This window comes from Coturnix japonica, chromosome 1 (genome assembly GCF_001577835.2).
Source record: "Coturnix japonica isolate 7356 chromosome 1, Coturnix japonica 2.1, whole genome shotgun sequence".
NCBI classification, from domain to species: domain Eukaryota; kingdom Metazoa; phylum Chordata; class Aves; order Galliformes; family Phasianidae; genus Coturnix; species Coturnix japonica.
Genome location: NC_029516.1, coordinates 118317021 through 118331351, shown reverse-complemented (window position 1 = coordinate 118331351; position 14331 = coordinate 118317021). Strand labels below are relative to the sequence as shown.

The following is a 14331-nucleotide window of genomic DNA, read 5'->3' as shown; positions in this document are numbered from 1 at the left end:
ATGTGGTCATATGTGAGGTGTGTGCAAATAGATTTCCCCTCTATTATTACAACAATTTGAAGTTTGCCAGAGATTCTGGCTGTGGTTACATTTAAATCACAGAATGGCTTGGGCTGGAAGGGACCTTAAAGCCCACTTGGCTCCAACCCCTGCCATAGACAGGGCTGCCCCCCCAGCAGCTCAGGCTGCCCAGGGTATCCTGGCCTTGAGTGCCTCCAGGGATCTGTTGAATTAAGCTTAATTTGTGTATTTTACTGGCGTGATAGTGCAGGCATATGTCTGTATATCTTTTGTATGACTCCAATATACAGTTATCTTTACTGTTTGTGGAAGTCATTTACAAATTCAGTGTTGTGTAGATGGGAGATGCCACTTGATGGCAGCATCAGCACACTGCTGGGCATTCTGAGTGGATGTCTAGTTTACCTAGCTGGAAATGCTACTTCCTAATGGAACTCAGCACTTAGTGTTAAAATTGCATGTGCAAGTTTATACATGTTCTGGATGCATGTTAGCAAACAGTTTGCATTTCTATGAAGCACTTCCTTAGCAAGCTAGCAGTTTCATACTATAAGACCAACTAATGGGAAGATGCAGTGCTGTTCTCAAGGCCTCAACTGGAAAAACCAAGTTTTGTTTGTTTGGGTTTTGTTGCTTTTGTTTTTTTTTAAGGGAAGAAAATAGTTCTGAGAGAAATGAGTGGGTTTGCAAGCACTGGCAGTGCCAGAAAGCTCTTCTTTTCCAGATGCAGGTTTACTTGTATGGCCCTGAGTAAGGGGGGACCAAAAAATCTATACTATACAAATAGATGTTAATCTTCAGTTAGTCAACCTTCTAGATGAGAACATTTCTGTTCAAATCGTGCGTGTTCTCACTTCAGAAGGAAGGTCTTGTGTATGCATCCGTTTATATTTACAGAAAAGAATCTGGCAATGCTTTGGGCATTGTATAAATATTACAATATTAATTGGGAGCTATCAAAGCATACAAACGCACATTTCCTTTCAATGTATTAAAGATCTGCTGCCTCTGCTTTCCTATTCAAACTTCAGAAAGCCTGAAGATAGAAGAAAAAACATAATTTCTTCACTTTGGGCTAGAGCTTTCAGAGAGGTGAAAAACTGCTATGATGCCAAGGACTCTCAGCTGCTTATCATCAACTCAGATTTTGACAGAGGAAGAGAAAATCGGGATATACGAAGTGAAAGGCCCTCCCCTGGGGACAGTGTATCAGCAGGATTCTTGTTTTAACTTCATGCTTATCAGTTCTAGTTTCTCTGTTTTTAATGCACATTGCCCCATTTCTCAAAAGTTGCCTTTCAAGGAACTGAGATTTGATGCTTCAAAAACTCCAGAGGTGAAATTACCCACGGGGAGGGAAAGACACAGGAGGAGGCTGTACTGTAACATACTAAAAATGAGTAATTATTATCTGTTCAAATATAGTCCCTATGAGGAGTGTATGGCCGTAGCCTATTCTGCTGGTAATAAAGGTGGGCAGAACCCTTCTGAGACCTTCATCACAGAGGCATGAACTCTCACAGCAAGGGTAACATTGATTAAAGGATAAAACCCAAACTGGAGCCAGTCTGTCTTTGGATAAGGGAGATGTATAGCTGGACTTCGAGGGGTTACAAAAGATCTAGGTTCAGTTATAGCTCTGTGCTGAGCACAGGAGCCGTTCTGTCTTTCTGCTTTGGGCAGCAAGTACAGTTTTTGTCCAATTTCTATTTTTTGAGAATGAACCAGGACAAGTATCAGTTGTTTCTGCAGTCAGGGTGACCTGAAACTCTATGTGTGGAAAGGAGGAGATGACCAAACAGAGGAAGGAGTAGAGTCATTCCCTGATGGCTATCCTCTGAGTATTCACAGCTTCATTGGGAGCCCTGTCTTTGCCCAAATCTGTGGACAGGTCATAGGGTCTGTGGGCAGAGCTTCAGGAGTACCTGGTAGGTGCTTAGGAATTGCTTTGGCTACTTTTGTCTTTTTTATCACCAAGGGAGCAAAACATTGCAGTGAACTCTCTCATCATTTCAATTGAACTGAAATTAAAATCTTCATCTGCCAAATTGGAAATACCATCCCCTGAAGTACAGTTATGTTTGCACTGAACCAGTAACCTGGCAATGAGCAATCTATAACACACAGTGGTGGTGCATGGTTGGGATCCTCCTCAGCTAATTTCATTCATCTATGATGTTGATGGTTGCAGCTGAGCCTCTTGGCTCGGAATTACTCCCAGCACAAAGAAGGGAATTTTTAAAGAAGTTGGTTGTCTCCATTGTTGTAGATATCTCCTTCAGTGTGAAAGATGCTTATTTTTCTCCACTCTTTGAGGGGGTTTCTATTTATTATTTTTTTTCACAGCTTCAAAAAAAGGATCCTGGGAGTGCTACTGTTGATATCTATGACTAGTCACATGAATCCCATCTTATCTACTTATTTCCATTGGAGTTTTCCACCCCCATGCTCATGTAGCCTGAAGGTTGGCAGTCTGCAATCTGAGAAAAGCTATGGAATGTTCTGGGCAGCAGCTGGTCCTCTAGCTGTGTTGTGAAGAACTTGCAGTTTCTTCTTCGTGCAATATAAAGCTGAAGGCTGTGGAAGTGCAGAACATGTGAGCACACTTAAATTGGGTTCACTCCTCCTCCTTTGTTGAGGTGGGTGTAGGAGGGAATATATTATACCTCAGGAAGAATAAAAGAAACCCCCATAAATTGTAATCCTGCCTTTGTTAGTTTAAATGATGGGTGGAGACTGTATAAATGATAAGAGGAAAGCTGGTGAGGAGAAGGCTGTCTAGCAAGGGATGCCAAAGGTCTGTGGCTTAGCTAAGAGCTGGTGATTAGGAACATGCATTTGAGAGTTTGCATGTTGTATGGTTTTGCAGAAAATAAGGGTTGAAGGATTTTGAGAATGAGAATATTTGATATTGATAGTCATTCAGAAATAAATGGGAAGTATTGCAAGTTGAGATGGAAGCTTCTTAGATCTAGCAGGCCTCAGAATATTTTAGCAGATGAATGTATTAGGGTGGAAGAAGAAATGATTCCTGAAGCAATACAATTATTGTGTAGGAAATTGATGGTAATTTGCCCTTCTCTGAAGTCTTCATCAAATTACTAACACATATAGCAGAACAAAGTAATGCAGTAGGCTGGTTCCTTGTGTAATGTTATGGAGCTCTGAACGGTTTGTCTGAACCATGGAAGAAAGCCAAAGATTTCAGCTTTGTGTTCAGGGCTGCCAAATCATAATCCCTCCTACCTATCTTACCATGTGCATATCAGTCTACATGTAAGAGAATCCAAACACTCTGGTACTGCCCATCTGGTCTAACTCATCCTTTATTACTTTCTAAATCTGGCTCATTTATATATTGAAAATAGTGCCTGTTGTTTTGTGCCTGTTGTATAAATATAAAGGCTGTATGATCTATGAGGAAAGAACAGAATGGTCATGCATCCAGATGACCCTGATCCAAGGGAGGAATGTGTGCCATACTTACAGACAGAAATAGAGGAAATAAAGCCCCTTTGGCCAGTTGGAAAATCTGCACTGATCAAATTGTTTAACTGCCAGTATCAGAATTGGAGGGTGGGTGCACTGTGCTGTGTCCATCTTAGTCCTTAGCCTCTGTCTCTTCTGGCATGTTCCAGAGCTTTCTGTGCTCCCTTCTACTGTCTTCTACTGAAAAGAAGGACCAGAAAATCCCACGTGCAAACAGGCACTGCTGTCCTTTCCTTGTTCTGTCACCGAGTGGGATTATTTTCTTCTGAGAGCTAGTGAGAAGCCAGTACCCAACACTACAAGAACAGCTGTATTTCTCTCAGTTAGCACTGAGCTGAACATGCAGCTAAAGGACCATGCTGATGGCAAGGATGCATAAGGATAAATCCAATGCTTCATCCATTGCTTTTGTCCATTCTAAAGAAATATTGTTGAATAAAAGGTGTTACCTCTATGGTAAAGTCCTTCTAGGAGCTGGAAGTGTGAATATTTCTTTATCTCTAAACCCCCATCAAGATCAGATAATTTAAGCACTCTGTTGTTTTGTTGCCCTTCTAAGTATCTTTGATACAAAGAGGGTGAACATCTGACTCTGTACCTGTCTAGAAAGTGTGCTCTGGGCATACAAAGGTAATCCACACATGATATAGCTTTTGAGATCAATTCCATCCACCTCCAATTACCTCAGGATGACCTAGTCTTCAACATAGTTAAGCTAGACAGTTAATGACTTGTTCCCTCACTTCCACATACGCTATGCTAAGAATTCGGTACAGTAAAAATGAGAGTTCTGCTGCTAAGCTCGACATGCCTCTGAATTACTTACAGGCAGTTCACAAAAACTTCAGTGACTGGAGTACTTATTATTCCACAGACCCTTCTCTGTGGCATTTTCAAAGTACATTTCAATGTGATGTAAAGAGAATATATTTAAGCATCACGGGAAAGTTGGAAAAGGGTAGTATCTTGGTTAAGGAGGAGAAATAGGTAAGGACTGAAATTTTGTCTCACTCCAGCTCCAAGTATTTGAATTCCTGGGAATAACAATTTTCTACCTCTGAACTATGTTGCAGATAGATCACCTAGTGAGGTCAAACTCAGGGTTACTTCTACAGTCATCAGTGCCAGAACTGAATGTGTATCCATGTCCTAATGCTTCTTTACTGTGTTAGGTAACCCAGTATCAGCTGCATCCACAGTATTCCATAGGACTGTATGGAGAGTCCTGCAGAACCATGGCAGGTCTTAATATATATGCATATAGATATTCATATTAGCACATGTATACCCTTAAGGAAAGTAGGGAGGCACTAGCTACACACACTTTTTCTGCAGGGATTTGAAACAAATTGTTCCTTAAAACCCTTTGAAAGGAGTAATGGTTTGGTTATGAAAGTGTTCCCATCACAATGAGAGAATGGAGTGAGTAGCTGCATCCTGAGTCAGGGCTAAATGAGTAATTTCACAAACCTAGCATTTGCAGTTTGAAAAAATACAAAGGACTCCATTATCCTGCTATCCACATGTGCGTACGAGGGCTTGTACTGGAAATGCTGGTACAGTATGAATTGTTCAGCTGAGGTGGTTCTCTTGGAGTGGTCTGACGCAGCGGTGAAGTCTCTCATTTGGGGGTATGGCTTGGCTGAGGCTGAATCCACCCAACTCTTTTTTGTCACAACTGGGAGATGTTGAGATAGGTTGGAGACGAGTTTCAAGTTAACATTTTGCCTTTTCTAAGGAAAATGGTGCTAGCTGGCCTCATTCTGGGAAGGGCACATTGAATCTTCACACCCTTTCTGGCCTGAGCCCTGCAGTAGTTATAAGCTGCCAGCGTAGACAGGGCCAGAGCACATTGTTAAAATGCTCCTTGTTTCATAGTTTCGTGCGGGTTGGAAGGGACCTTAGAGATCATCGAGTCCAGCCCCCGGGATTCGAGCCTCTGTGTAGCAGAGCGGCAGTTCTACCACTTGCGCCACAGGGGGGATTCGAACTCCGGGCCCCAGTGTTGCAAGGCGGCGTCTTTAACCACTGCGCCACCGGGGCACACAATGCTCCTTGTAATCAGGCCAAGGGCAATGCACAGAAACAAGAAACTCAGAAGGCTCAGCTGTTGTGTGGTCTAGGGCAGGCAGGAGAGCTTCATAACTGAGGCACTGATCCCAGTACCTTAGAGCCAACAAAACCTCCCATGCATCAGCCTCATTAGTACCTCCTCAGTTACTCAGTGCTTGAGTTAACCTCTCCTAAAAGCCTCTGGTGACTTTTCCTTTTTGCTTTCTCCTTCTAAAGCTCTCTTTTTCCTTTCCTTTGTTTGCATACTGGAGCTAATATCTGATAAGAAAAAGCAGGTTGCTGTGGCTGTCTGCTCGCTCTCCAGGCAGGTGTCCGCCCTCACCTTCCATCTGGCAGCTGCAGATAATACTCCAGAAACTGTTTTTTGCACTTCCACTGCACCAGAGAGGTGATAACTTCGTTTAATCTCTTAGCACTTTTCCCAAGAGTAGTAGTAGATGATACTCCTTGCATCTAGAGAAGTACGTGGTGGCATCCCTGAACATTCCCTGTCTTTCTCCTTCTCATCCCTTAAATATTTGTGCTGTGCCTTTCAGCCCCTCTTGGGCAACCAAGGGAACAGTGAGAAGCTACTTGCAGTGCCCTGCCAAAGGGTCTTGGGGGACTGCCAATGAGCTCCCGTCTTTCCCTGCAGTACTCTCACTATGTGTGACTGGGTCTCAAATGTCTTAACTTTATTCCCTTGCTACATCCTAGACCTTAATAACTCTTTTAAAAGGAGTGGCTTAGTGGAAGAATTGGCAGAGTCAGTTCTCCAGCAGAAATGTTTGAAGGTGACTTTCACAAACTGAGGAAGCCTTGCCGTGAAGTCTCGCTTTGTTTCCTATACGAATATTCATTTCATGCATCTAAAGTGCACTTCATTGAAACAGAACACTGATAATCACTTTATCTTCTTAAAGTAGAGGCTAGACATAATATAAGTTTGATGAAACTTTAATGTGCAATTATGGGTAGTATGTGAAATAATTTGTAGACAACTTTTTTCTCAGGTAACGAAGATATGCTGTAGGTTTTTGCTGGATGAACAACTTTTGGATGGTGTAAGCGTTCAGAGCTTTATGAAAGTGAAATTTCTGTAGTTATTAATAAATTATTGGCTGGAACCAGTTTCTTACATATTTTGGATGAATACTGTGCCCACTGAAGTCAGGGAGAATTTTACCTTTAACTTCAGTAAATTCAGAGTTTCATCCTCCCATTGTAACAGACCTTTAACAGCTACTTATAATCTTGTCAAAAACTCTGTTTGAGTGAAACTGATCCCATAGGGCTTTTATTAAGACAGAATGATTGTGGAGGAGGGAAGCTTTTAAATATTTCTACTTGAAAGAGCTGTAGTGTGATCAGTGCCCGAGCTGTGACAGTATAACCCAGATGTGGAGATGGTCTGCAGCTCAGGTGACTGCTACAGTGAGCACAGTCACATTATTCTGGAGTGACCATATTAAAAGGCTGGTTTATATTCCCATGCTGAGGCCTCCTTTCTCATCCTGCAGTAAAAACTATCTAGGAGAAGCTGCATTGTAATCAGCTGTAAAAAAATGGAGTATGCAAGCTTTGACATGGTGCTTAAAACCAACGTGTGCAAATACCACCCCATCTGATGTTTGAATGAGCAGCCCCAGATATCAGGTTCTCTGTGACTCCTGGAGCTATGATCTGATTAAGTACCTTGAGCAATACACCAAAGAGAAATCTGTATGCAGCAACCCATACTTACAGCCCTGCAATCATAAGGGGTGTCAGTTTTTTCTCCCTTATGTTGTAGGAAATTCGGTCTCTATGAACCAAGAGTCAGTTTTGTGGTGCTGTTTTTCAGGTCCTCACATATTAATGGAAAACAGCTACTGTAGGGTGCAAAAATTTCTCTCTGCAGAAATTCAGGTGATAACTTCCATGCAGTCTATCAAGGTGCATGACTGTGTTGCGCTTTAGAAGATGTTGCACCCACATCAAGAAATGCGTACCTGGTAAGAGGTAGCCAGGAGAGTGTTTACTGAGCATTTTAAAGTTACACAGAGGCATCATCTGTGTGCTTTTAAGGTTAGAGTATAACAAAAAGGCATAGCCAGCTCACTTGCTCAAGATGGCCAGGTTCGAAGTGGCCCTAGGATTGGAAAGGTGAGAAGAAAATAAACATACCAATATCAAGAGATAACTTGCAAAAGGAACTGCTTTCAGAGAACCCATGCAATGAAAAGGAAGGCTGCAGCCAGGTGCACTTACAGCTGCTGAACTCTGTTGTCTTTGTACTGGGCTAGACCCAGACCCAGGAGATAGCACCTGCAGCATCCTAAGGGACACGCTGCCTTTTGCAGGATGGGGAATTCATGGAGGGCACAGGCGTTGCCCTTGTACCTGAGACAGACTGCAGCTTTTGAGGCAAGTTTTGGCTGCACAGTACCCTCCCGCTGTGTTATGTTGCCCTTCCATTTATTACAGGCAAAAATATTTCTTGGGGGGGAGCTTAATTCCAATAGGTCACATTTTCTGTGCCCCTTGTCTTCTTTTCACCACAGGAATATCAACAGCCTCCCTCATTACACATAAGAAATTTTTCCACAGGTATGTTAGTATTCATAGGACAGTCAAGTGAACCAGAAGGTCTTACTTGTGATTCTGCATTGAATCTTCCTTTACTAAGCTTCCCAGCTGTTCTGGGATATAAGAAGGAACATAAGGATTCCTTCTTTGCAATTTACAGATGACCCATGTAGAGTATTAAAATGCTGTAGAGCTGCAGCCTTTCAAACAAAATATTTGAACCACTGGTATACAAACAGAAAATGGACTTCAGTATAAAGTCAGCTTTATGATGGCACTTGGAGCAAAGTTTCTTAACTCGTCAAGAAAATTAAATTTGCAGTACTTAGCACAGGAGATATAACAATGCACTGTAAGGATGGCAGGCTGGCTTTCAAGTGCCCATTAGAGTGATTTTTATGAAAAGCATGCAGGTTCTGGACAGGATGCTGCTAGCACCAGATTGTTAAACTCATCCATGTAGCACTCTCTGTGACTGTGGCTTTGCTGACTCTGGTGCCCAAGGGCAGTCTCCTCTGCAGACAACTCCATCTTTTAGTGGTTTTGAAATTTCTTTTGCAAAAATAAAGTCCAAGAGCAGTTTTGCCTAAGGGCAGATATCTCAGTCTTCAGTCATTTATTTTCTGTATTGTAGATTTTCTGTCTATTCTCGCAAAATGATACATTATCTCTGCTCTGAATTGGACTTTTTGTTTTTTTCTTTTTATGGTTTCTTATCGTTATATTGCTGATTACTGTTTGCCTTTTTCCCTTCCTCCTTTCCTGCTTCCCAGATCATCCTCATAATACCATCTCTAGCCAGCAATGTTATTGCATTTGTATCCTTATTTTGCCATTTCCACATATTGATAGAGCTCCAGAATTTCCGTATGTTGGCAGCAAGTGGAGCTGTTTCCCCCAATTTATTGTCCATGTGGCTTCAGTGCCCCAGTAAGGCATCATCATGTTGTATTGAATTGGAAAGGCTGAATGCTGTGCCATCTGTACCTGGACAGATTGCTACACTTTATGATCCTTTTGGATAGGAGTTTTCATAGCAAGAATACTCACTTCGGTGTGGTAATACAAAGCACGGAGTATCAGAAGTGGGCAGTCTGGATGCACAAGACTGCTGAACTAAGAGAGGATGCTTTGGCATCCTGGTGGGAGGGCATGGAGTCTTTATTTGCAGAATTTTGTCCCTCAAAGGAAACGGCTTACTGAGGAACCAGAGCTCTCCTGTAGTGTCCTGTAGTACCCCAGCACAGGGCAGCCTTTGGTGCTTTGTGTGTCTCTGCTCATATGCCTCTGAGACAGTAAAGTGGGAAAGGCATATGTGTATTCTTAATATAAAACAAAATTTGCGTCCTCACCATCCCAACCAAACCATTTGAGACGTACGGATAGCAAAATGGCTCAATTAAAAATAGATTTTCATTGTTCTGTGTGCTGCATGCAGCTAGTAAGTTCAGCTTTGGCTCTGTTGATGTATTTGATATCAATAAAACTAATATATCACAGTGCTCAGAAATGTGCCTCAGGCTTTTATTTGTATTCATCTTGATCTGCAAGTCACACAGAACCTCCATAGGATGCCTGTTTTTCCTAAGGTTTGTTCTAGCTCAGGAATTCCCCACTAGTGGCAGGGCAGCGCTATTTCCCCAAGAGATATTCCAGGCACAATGTCCCAGCCCTCTTTTCCTGACAGTAATTCACAGTACGTAGGACCAAACCACTCTTCCTGATTTGTTCAGAAACTAACTCTAGTGCTATATGCTTAGCTTGTAGTGCTATATGCTTAGCTTACTTAGTTTCCAGAATATTCATTTTGTTGTGGTAATAGAAGGCAGTAAGCATGGAGTCAGACAGATGTGTTTTTTTCATTTAAATACCTGTTTGGAGATGCTGTCATAGTCTCTCCTGCAAATGTAGTGTTACTTAACTCATGTACTTTTCATTTGTTCAGAAGTTCTTTGCAGAAGGCAAGCATTGTTCTCCCTTTTGTATGCAGGGAATTTGGGGTAAAAAAGGTGAATGAGGCTGTCAGATCCTTTTCAGTAGCTAAGATAGGAGAAGTCGGTGCTTCTTTGCATCTGTAACAGCGCTTTACTCAGAAGTCAGATCCCAGGTTTGGTTGCAATATCTACAGGAAGCAGATAAGAATAAGGTCTGTGGCAGGAGCTCCAGCACAGGCCTTCCTGCATATACAAATAAGAAAAAACGATGTTGCTGAAACCACTTGCATAAGTAAAAGCTGTCGGTGTGGCTGAGCAGTAGATAAGACCTCAGACACAAGCGCTGCGCTCCAGCTGCTTTATCTCCCACTCAGGCAGGGGCTGCTGTGCTTCAGCAAGAGCCAGGAGCTGCCAGGAAAAGCTCACTTGTGTCAGTGCTAATGTGTTACAGCGACAGGCCTAATAGGAAGGCACTGATGGAAACTGATGGGTTTTCTTTTTACTCCCCCGCAGACTGACCATCTCTGCTGAGTGTCCAATGCATTTAGAAGACTTTCCTATGGATGTGCATGCTTGCCCCTTGAAATTTGGAAGCTGTAAGTTATCTTCTCGAGTGAGATCCAGAAAATTCCCTGTCTTGCTTTTTGTGTTCAGTGGTACTTTGTACAAGTCTTTTTCCCTTCTCTTACTTTCAATACCACATGTACCTGTGTCCTTCCTGGTCAGCTGACAGCAGATGGGTGGTGTGCATGTACAACAAGGGCAGAAACCAGCCTACGCATCCAGCAGTGGATGTGGACAGATAAGTCAATGACTGCAGTTTTTGCTTGTATAGAAAAATGGTGCTTTCATTGGAAAATACCGGATTGATTGTGCTGTTACGGTATTCACATGAATCAGACTGCAGTGCAATATGTGCCTTGCGTATATTAACAGAGAACTAGAACACTGAAAGATGAAATATTTCTCCATTTGGTTTTAATAAATCCAGTCCTGTATCTTGTTACATGATTTAGTGTACACTTATATTTGTGTGTATGCACACATTATTCTAAACTGTATGCAGAACGATAATTTTTCTTCAGTTCCAAGCCTCTAAGCCACCAATACTGGTCCCTTGCCAGAAGCTTACTTTAAAAATAACCTCAAGGGATCAGATGGTTATATTTAAATACAAAGCTCTTAATTAAAGTACAGATGAGGCTACTAGAGTAGGCATTTTTTATTTCAGTAATCAAATCAGAGGTTCCAGGTGCAATCAGAGTCTCTAAAGACTTCTGAAAATTACCAGGCAAGGCATTTTGCTTGTCCCTAAAGCCACCGAGCTTCAGCATTTTTCAATGTTTTTTTCAGTCATATCAATTTAGAGTCACTAATCCTACCAAGATTAAGCTTTGCCTTTATCTTCTGTATCTGTACTGGTTTAATACTGGCTATGCATTGTCTTCTTGTGATCATACTAAGAAGTAGAAACACTGTTTACAGTAATGATTACTAAATTACCTAACTTAGGATGAACTGCTTTCCCATCCCTCTTGCTATATGGATAAATTCAGTGCTATCTAAACAACCATCAGTATTTTTCAAGGTCACTGTCAGTTCAGGTGTGTCTGTTTACCTTGGCAGTGTTAATTTATTGAAAGGCCAATACAGATCTGGAGGTATTAATACTCCTGTACACTCAACTTAAAAAAAAGCATTGTAGGCAAACCATGCATTGCATTCCAAACTTAAAAATATGAAAGCATCTCACAGGAAATAGGTGAATATTTGTATGTAGGGTAAAACCAGAGGTACTGGGCAAAAAAAAGAAAAAAAAAAGAAAAGAAGAAGTTATCCTTCCTGGTGCTACATGTTATGTTCTGTACTAGTAATTTTAACTCATAGGAAAGGCTGAAATCTTTCTTATTAGACATACAAAGGCTTACTATGATTTCAATTCATGCTACTTGCTGCACTCAGTATGCAATCCCAAAGTATATTTTATAAGCTACTGCAAGTTATCTTTAAGTTCTGCAGTGTCTGGACTTGGAGCCTTTGCTGGTCCACAATGATGGTCTCTGCAGTAAGTAAATACGGTGGTACAGGCTATCCGTAGTCTCTCAGCCTTGGGAATATCTGTGTTATAGATCTGATGGCTCATTAGTACTTCATTGTAATGTAATATGCAGATGTTTGCACAGGTATCAGCCAAGAAGTCAGGGTTTATTGAATTAGCCCAGCTGTATTTGAGGAGAGTACAGTACTTATTCCCTATTTCCTGCAATGCAGGTTTGCATTAAGTCATCTACAAGATAAACATACAGGGACGTATTACACACAAGCACAGGCCCTTTCTTCTTCAGCATTTCTCCTTGACATTCCACAAAGGATTTGTTTTTAAGTTTTCTTTCCAAGAAGGATTTTGAAAAGCCTCAATGGTTAGCATCAAAGCAAATGTTAAACACGCTGTTGGTGCAGCCAGGAGGATGAAGAGGAGTGGGATGCTCACTGGTCAGTGGGTGAGAGCGCAAGGCAGAAAAACAAAGGGGCCAGTGTGGAATGGATACATGGGGAAAGGGGCTTAAGGGAGTGTCAGTGTGTCAGCACAGGTGGGAGCAGGTTGCTATAATTCTGCAAGCTAAAAGAAAAAAGCCCCGACATTTCCTTCGATATTAAAGAGAAGTAGTGTTAATCTTCCTTGCAGAAATAAAGGTAAATGTTGATTTCTTATATCCCATTTCACTGGGGTTTGCTGTATTAAAATATAAGAGATTTTCTGGTCTGAAGCAGCATTATATGTGATGAGAATATCTTGCAGAAATAATTCAAATCAAAGTCAAATACAGAAAAGGAGATATGGTATGTAAGTGCACATACCCCCAACCTAGATAGTGGCTGGGCAGTTCACATACCAACTACAGAAGTAATACCTCTATGTGTTGTTTCATCTTGATGATCTTGAAGGTCTTTCCAACCTAGATCATTCTATGACTCTATTCCCTATGGGGTGTCATGAAATGGTAGGCTTTCCAGAGGCCAGAAGTTCAAGAACAGATACTAATGAAACAAACAGAGAAGGTTTTAGATGTCTTCTGCTTTCCCTAATGTTTCCCCGTGCTTGAAGGTGGCCACGCCAAGCCTGAAGTGTAGTATATGGGTGCTGTTCCTCCAGGCTTGCGCTCCTACTGTAGCTAGGGCTACCTGTAAAGCCACCCCACATGATTCTCATTTAGAACTGTGGAGCTGGGGATGGTGTGTGAGGGGCAGAGCTCTGCAAGGAAGACCCTCTGGCCCTGAGTCAGGGTGCTGATGGGATGGCCATGGCAGTCTGTTCTCTGTGTCACTACAGCTTGGCATAGTTTCTAGTTTATTCAAAACAAATTTCCCATGGTAATTTTAGCACTGACCTGCACTCTGAGTAAATTTGCAGGCCAAACAGGATCTAGTGGCACTTCCTGGCACTAGCCATGTTTTCACAAGCTGCGTCTTAGCCTGAAGAAATTCCTCCTTACCCCCAAGCTATTTTTGGTGTGGGAAGGAGGAATTAGGTAAGACAGAGAGGGCATTAAAGCTAGGAAGCTTTAATGTTTCACCTCTTCCACTGAGAGGCCTTAAGAGTACATTAAAAGTATTGTTGAGTGCAGTCTCCAGATGCCCATGTGTCACTGGGAAGGTAAGCATCATTATCTCCAGGGCAGCTGAGGCAGAGAAGTTAATTGACTTTCTGTAAGGCCACGCAGCAAATCAATGTCAGAAAAAGGATTAGACTCAACTTCTTTGGTTGGAGGGACAGATGTCTAATCCACTAGCCCATGAAGGCCTCTGCCCAGGCAACTGACTTAACTCCTAAATCTCATTTTACTCATGCGTTAATTATATCAGTTTTACCTAGCTTGCAGGGTTCCCCTGAAGATGAATTAGTTAATTGCTATTAGTGAATGTTAACTGGTGATTTGACAACATCAGATACTGGAAAGAAGAATCTATTTATGGCAGCAGTATTTTGAAGGCACCCTGTCTGAGTACATAGATCTTGTATTGAGGAATGGATATATATGTGAATCTATTGTCCACTGGTTACTTAGTGGGGGAAGAAAACTAAAAATCCTACTCTTTTTTAGAGTAAGTGGAAACTAATGAATATTCTGCAAATAATGAGATTCCTCCTGGCTCATAAGTAGTGCTGTGGAAAAACAGGCCTGGCTTTTATTCCTGATGAATTTCATTTGGTTGTGCAGATGGAGAAGATTGATCATTGCAGATTGCACCGAGAGTTTGCAGACTG

General features: G+C 41.8%; 1 protein-coding gene across 4 annotated transcripts in view; it reads left to right on the top strand.

The window, feature by feature from the left end:
* The window catches only part of GABRA5 (gamma-aminobutyric acid type A receptor subunit alpha5), a 54525-nt gene that overhangs the window by 14792 nt on the left and 25402 nt on the right, over nt 1-14331 (top strand). For all 4 annotated transcript variants that reach the window (XM_032441572.1, XM_032441568.1, XM_032441571.1 and 1 more), the window contains one exon: nt 10578-10660. In XM_032441572.1, coding sequence (XP_032297463.1) covers nt 10578-10660 — 83 coding nt within the window. The remainder of the gene's footprint in view (nt 1-10577; nt 10661-14331) is intronic.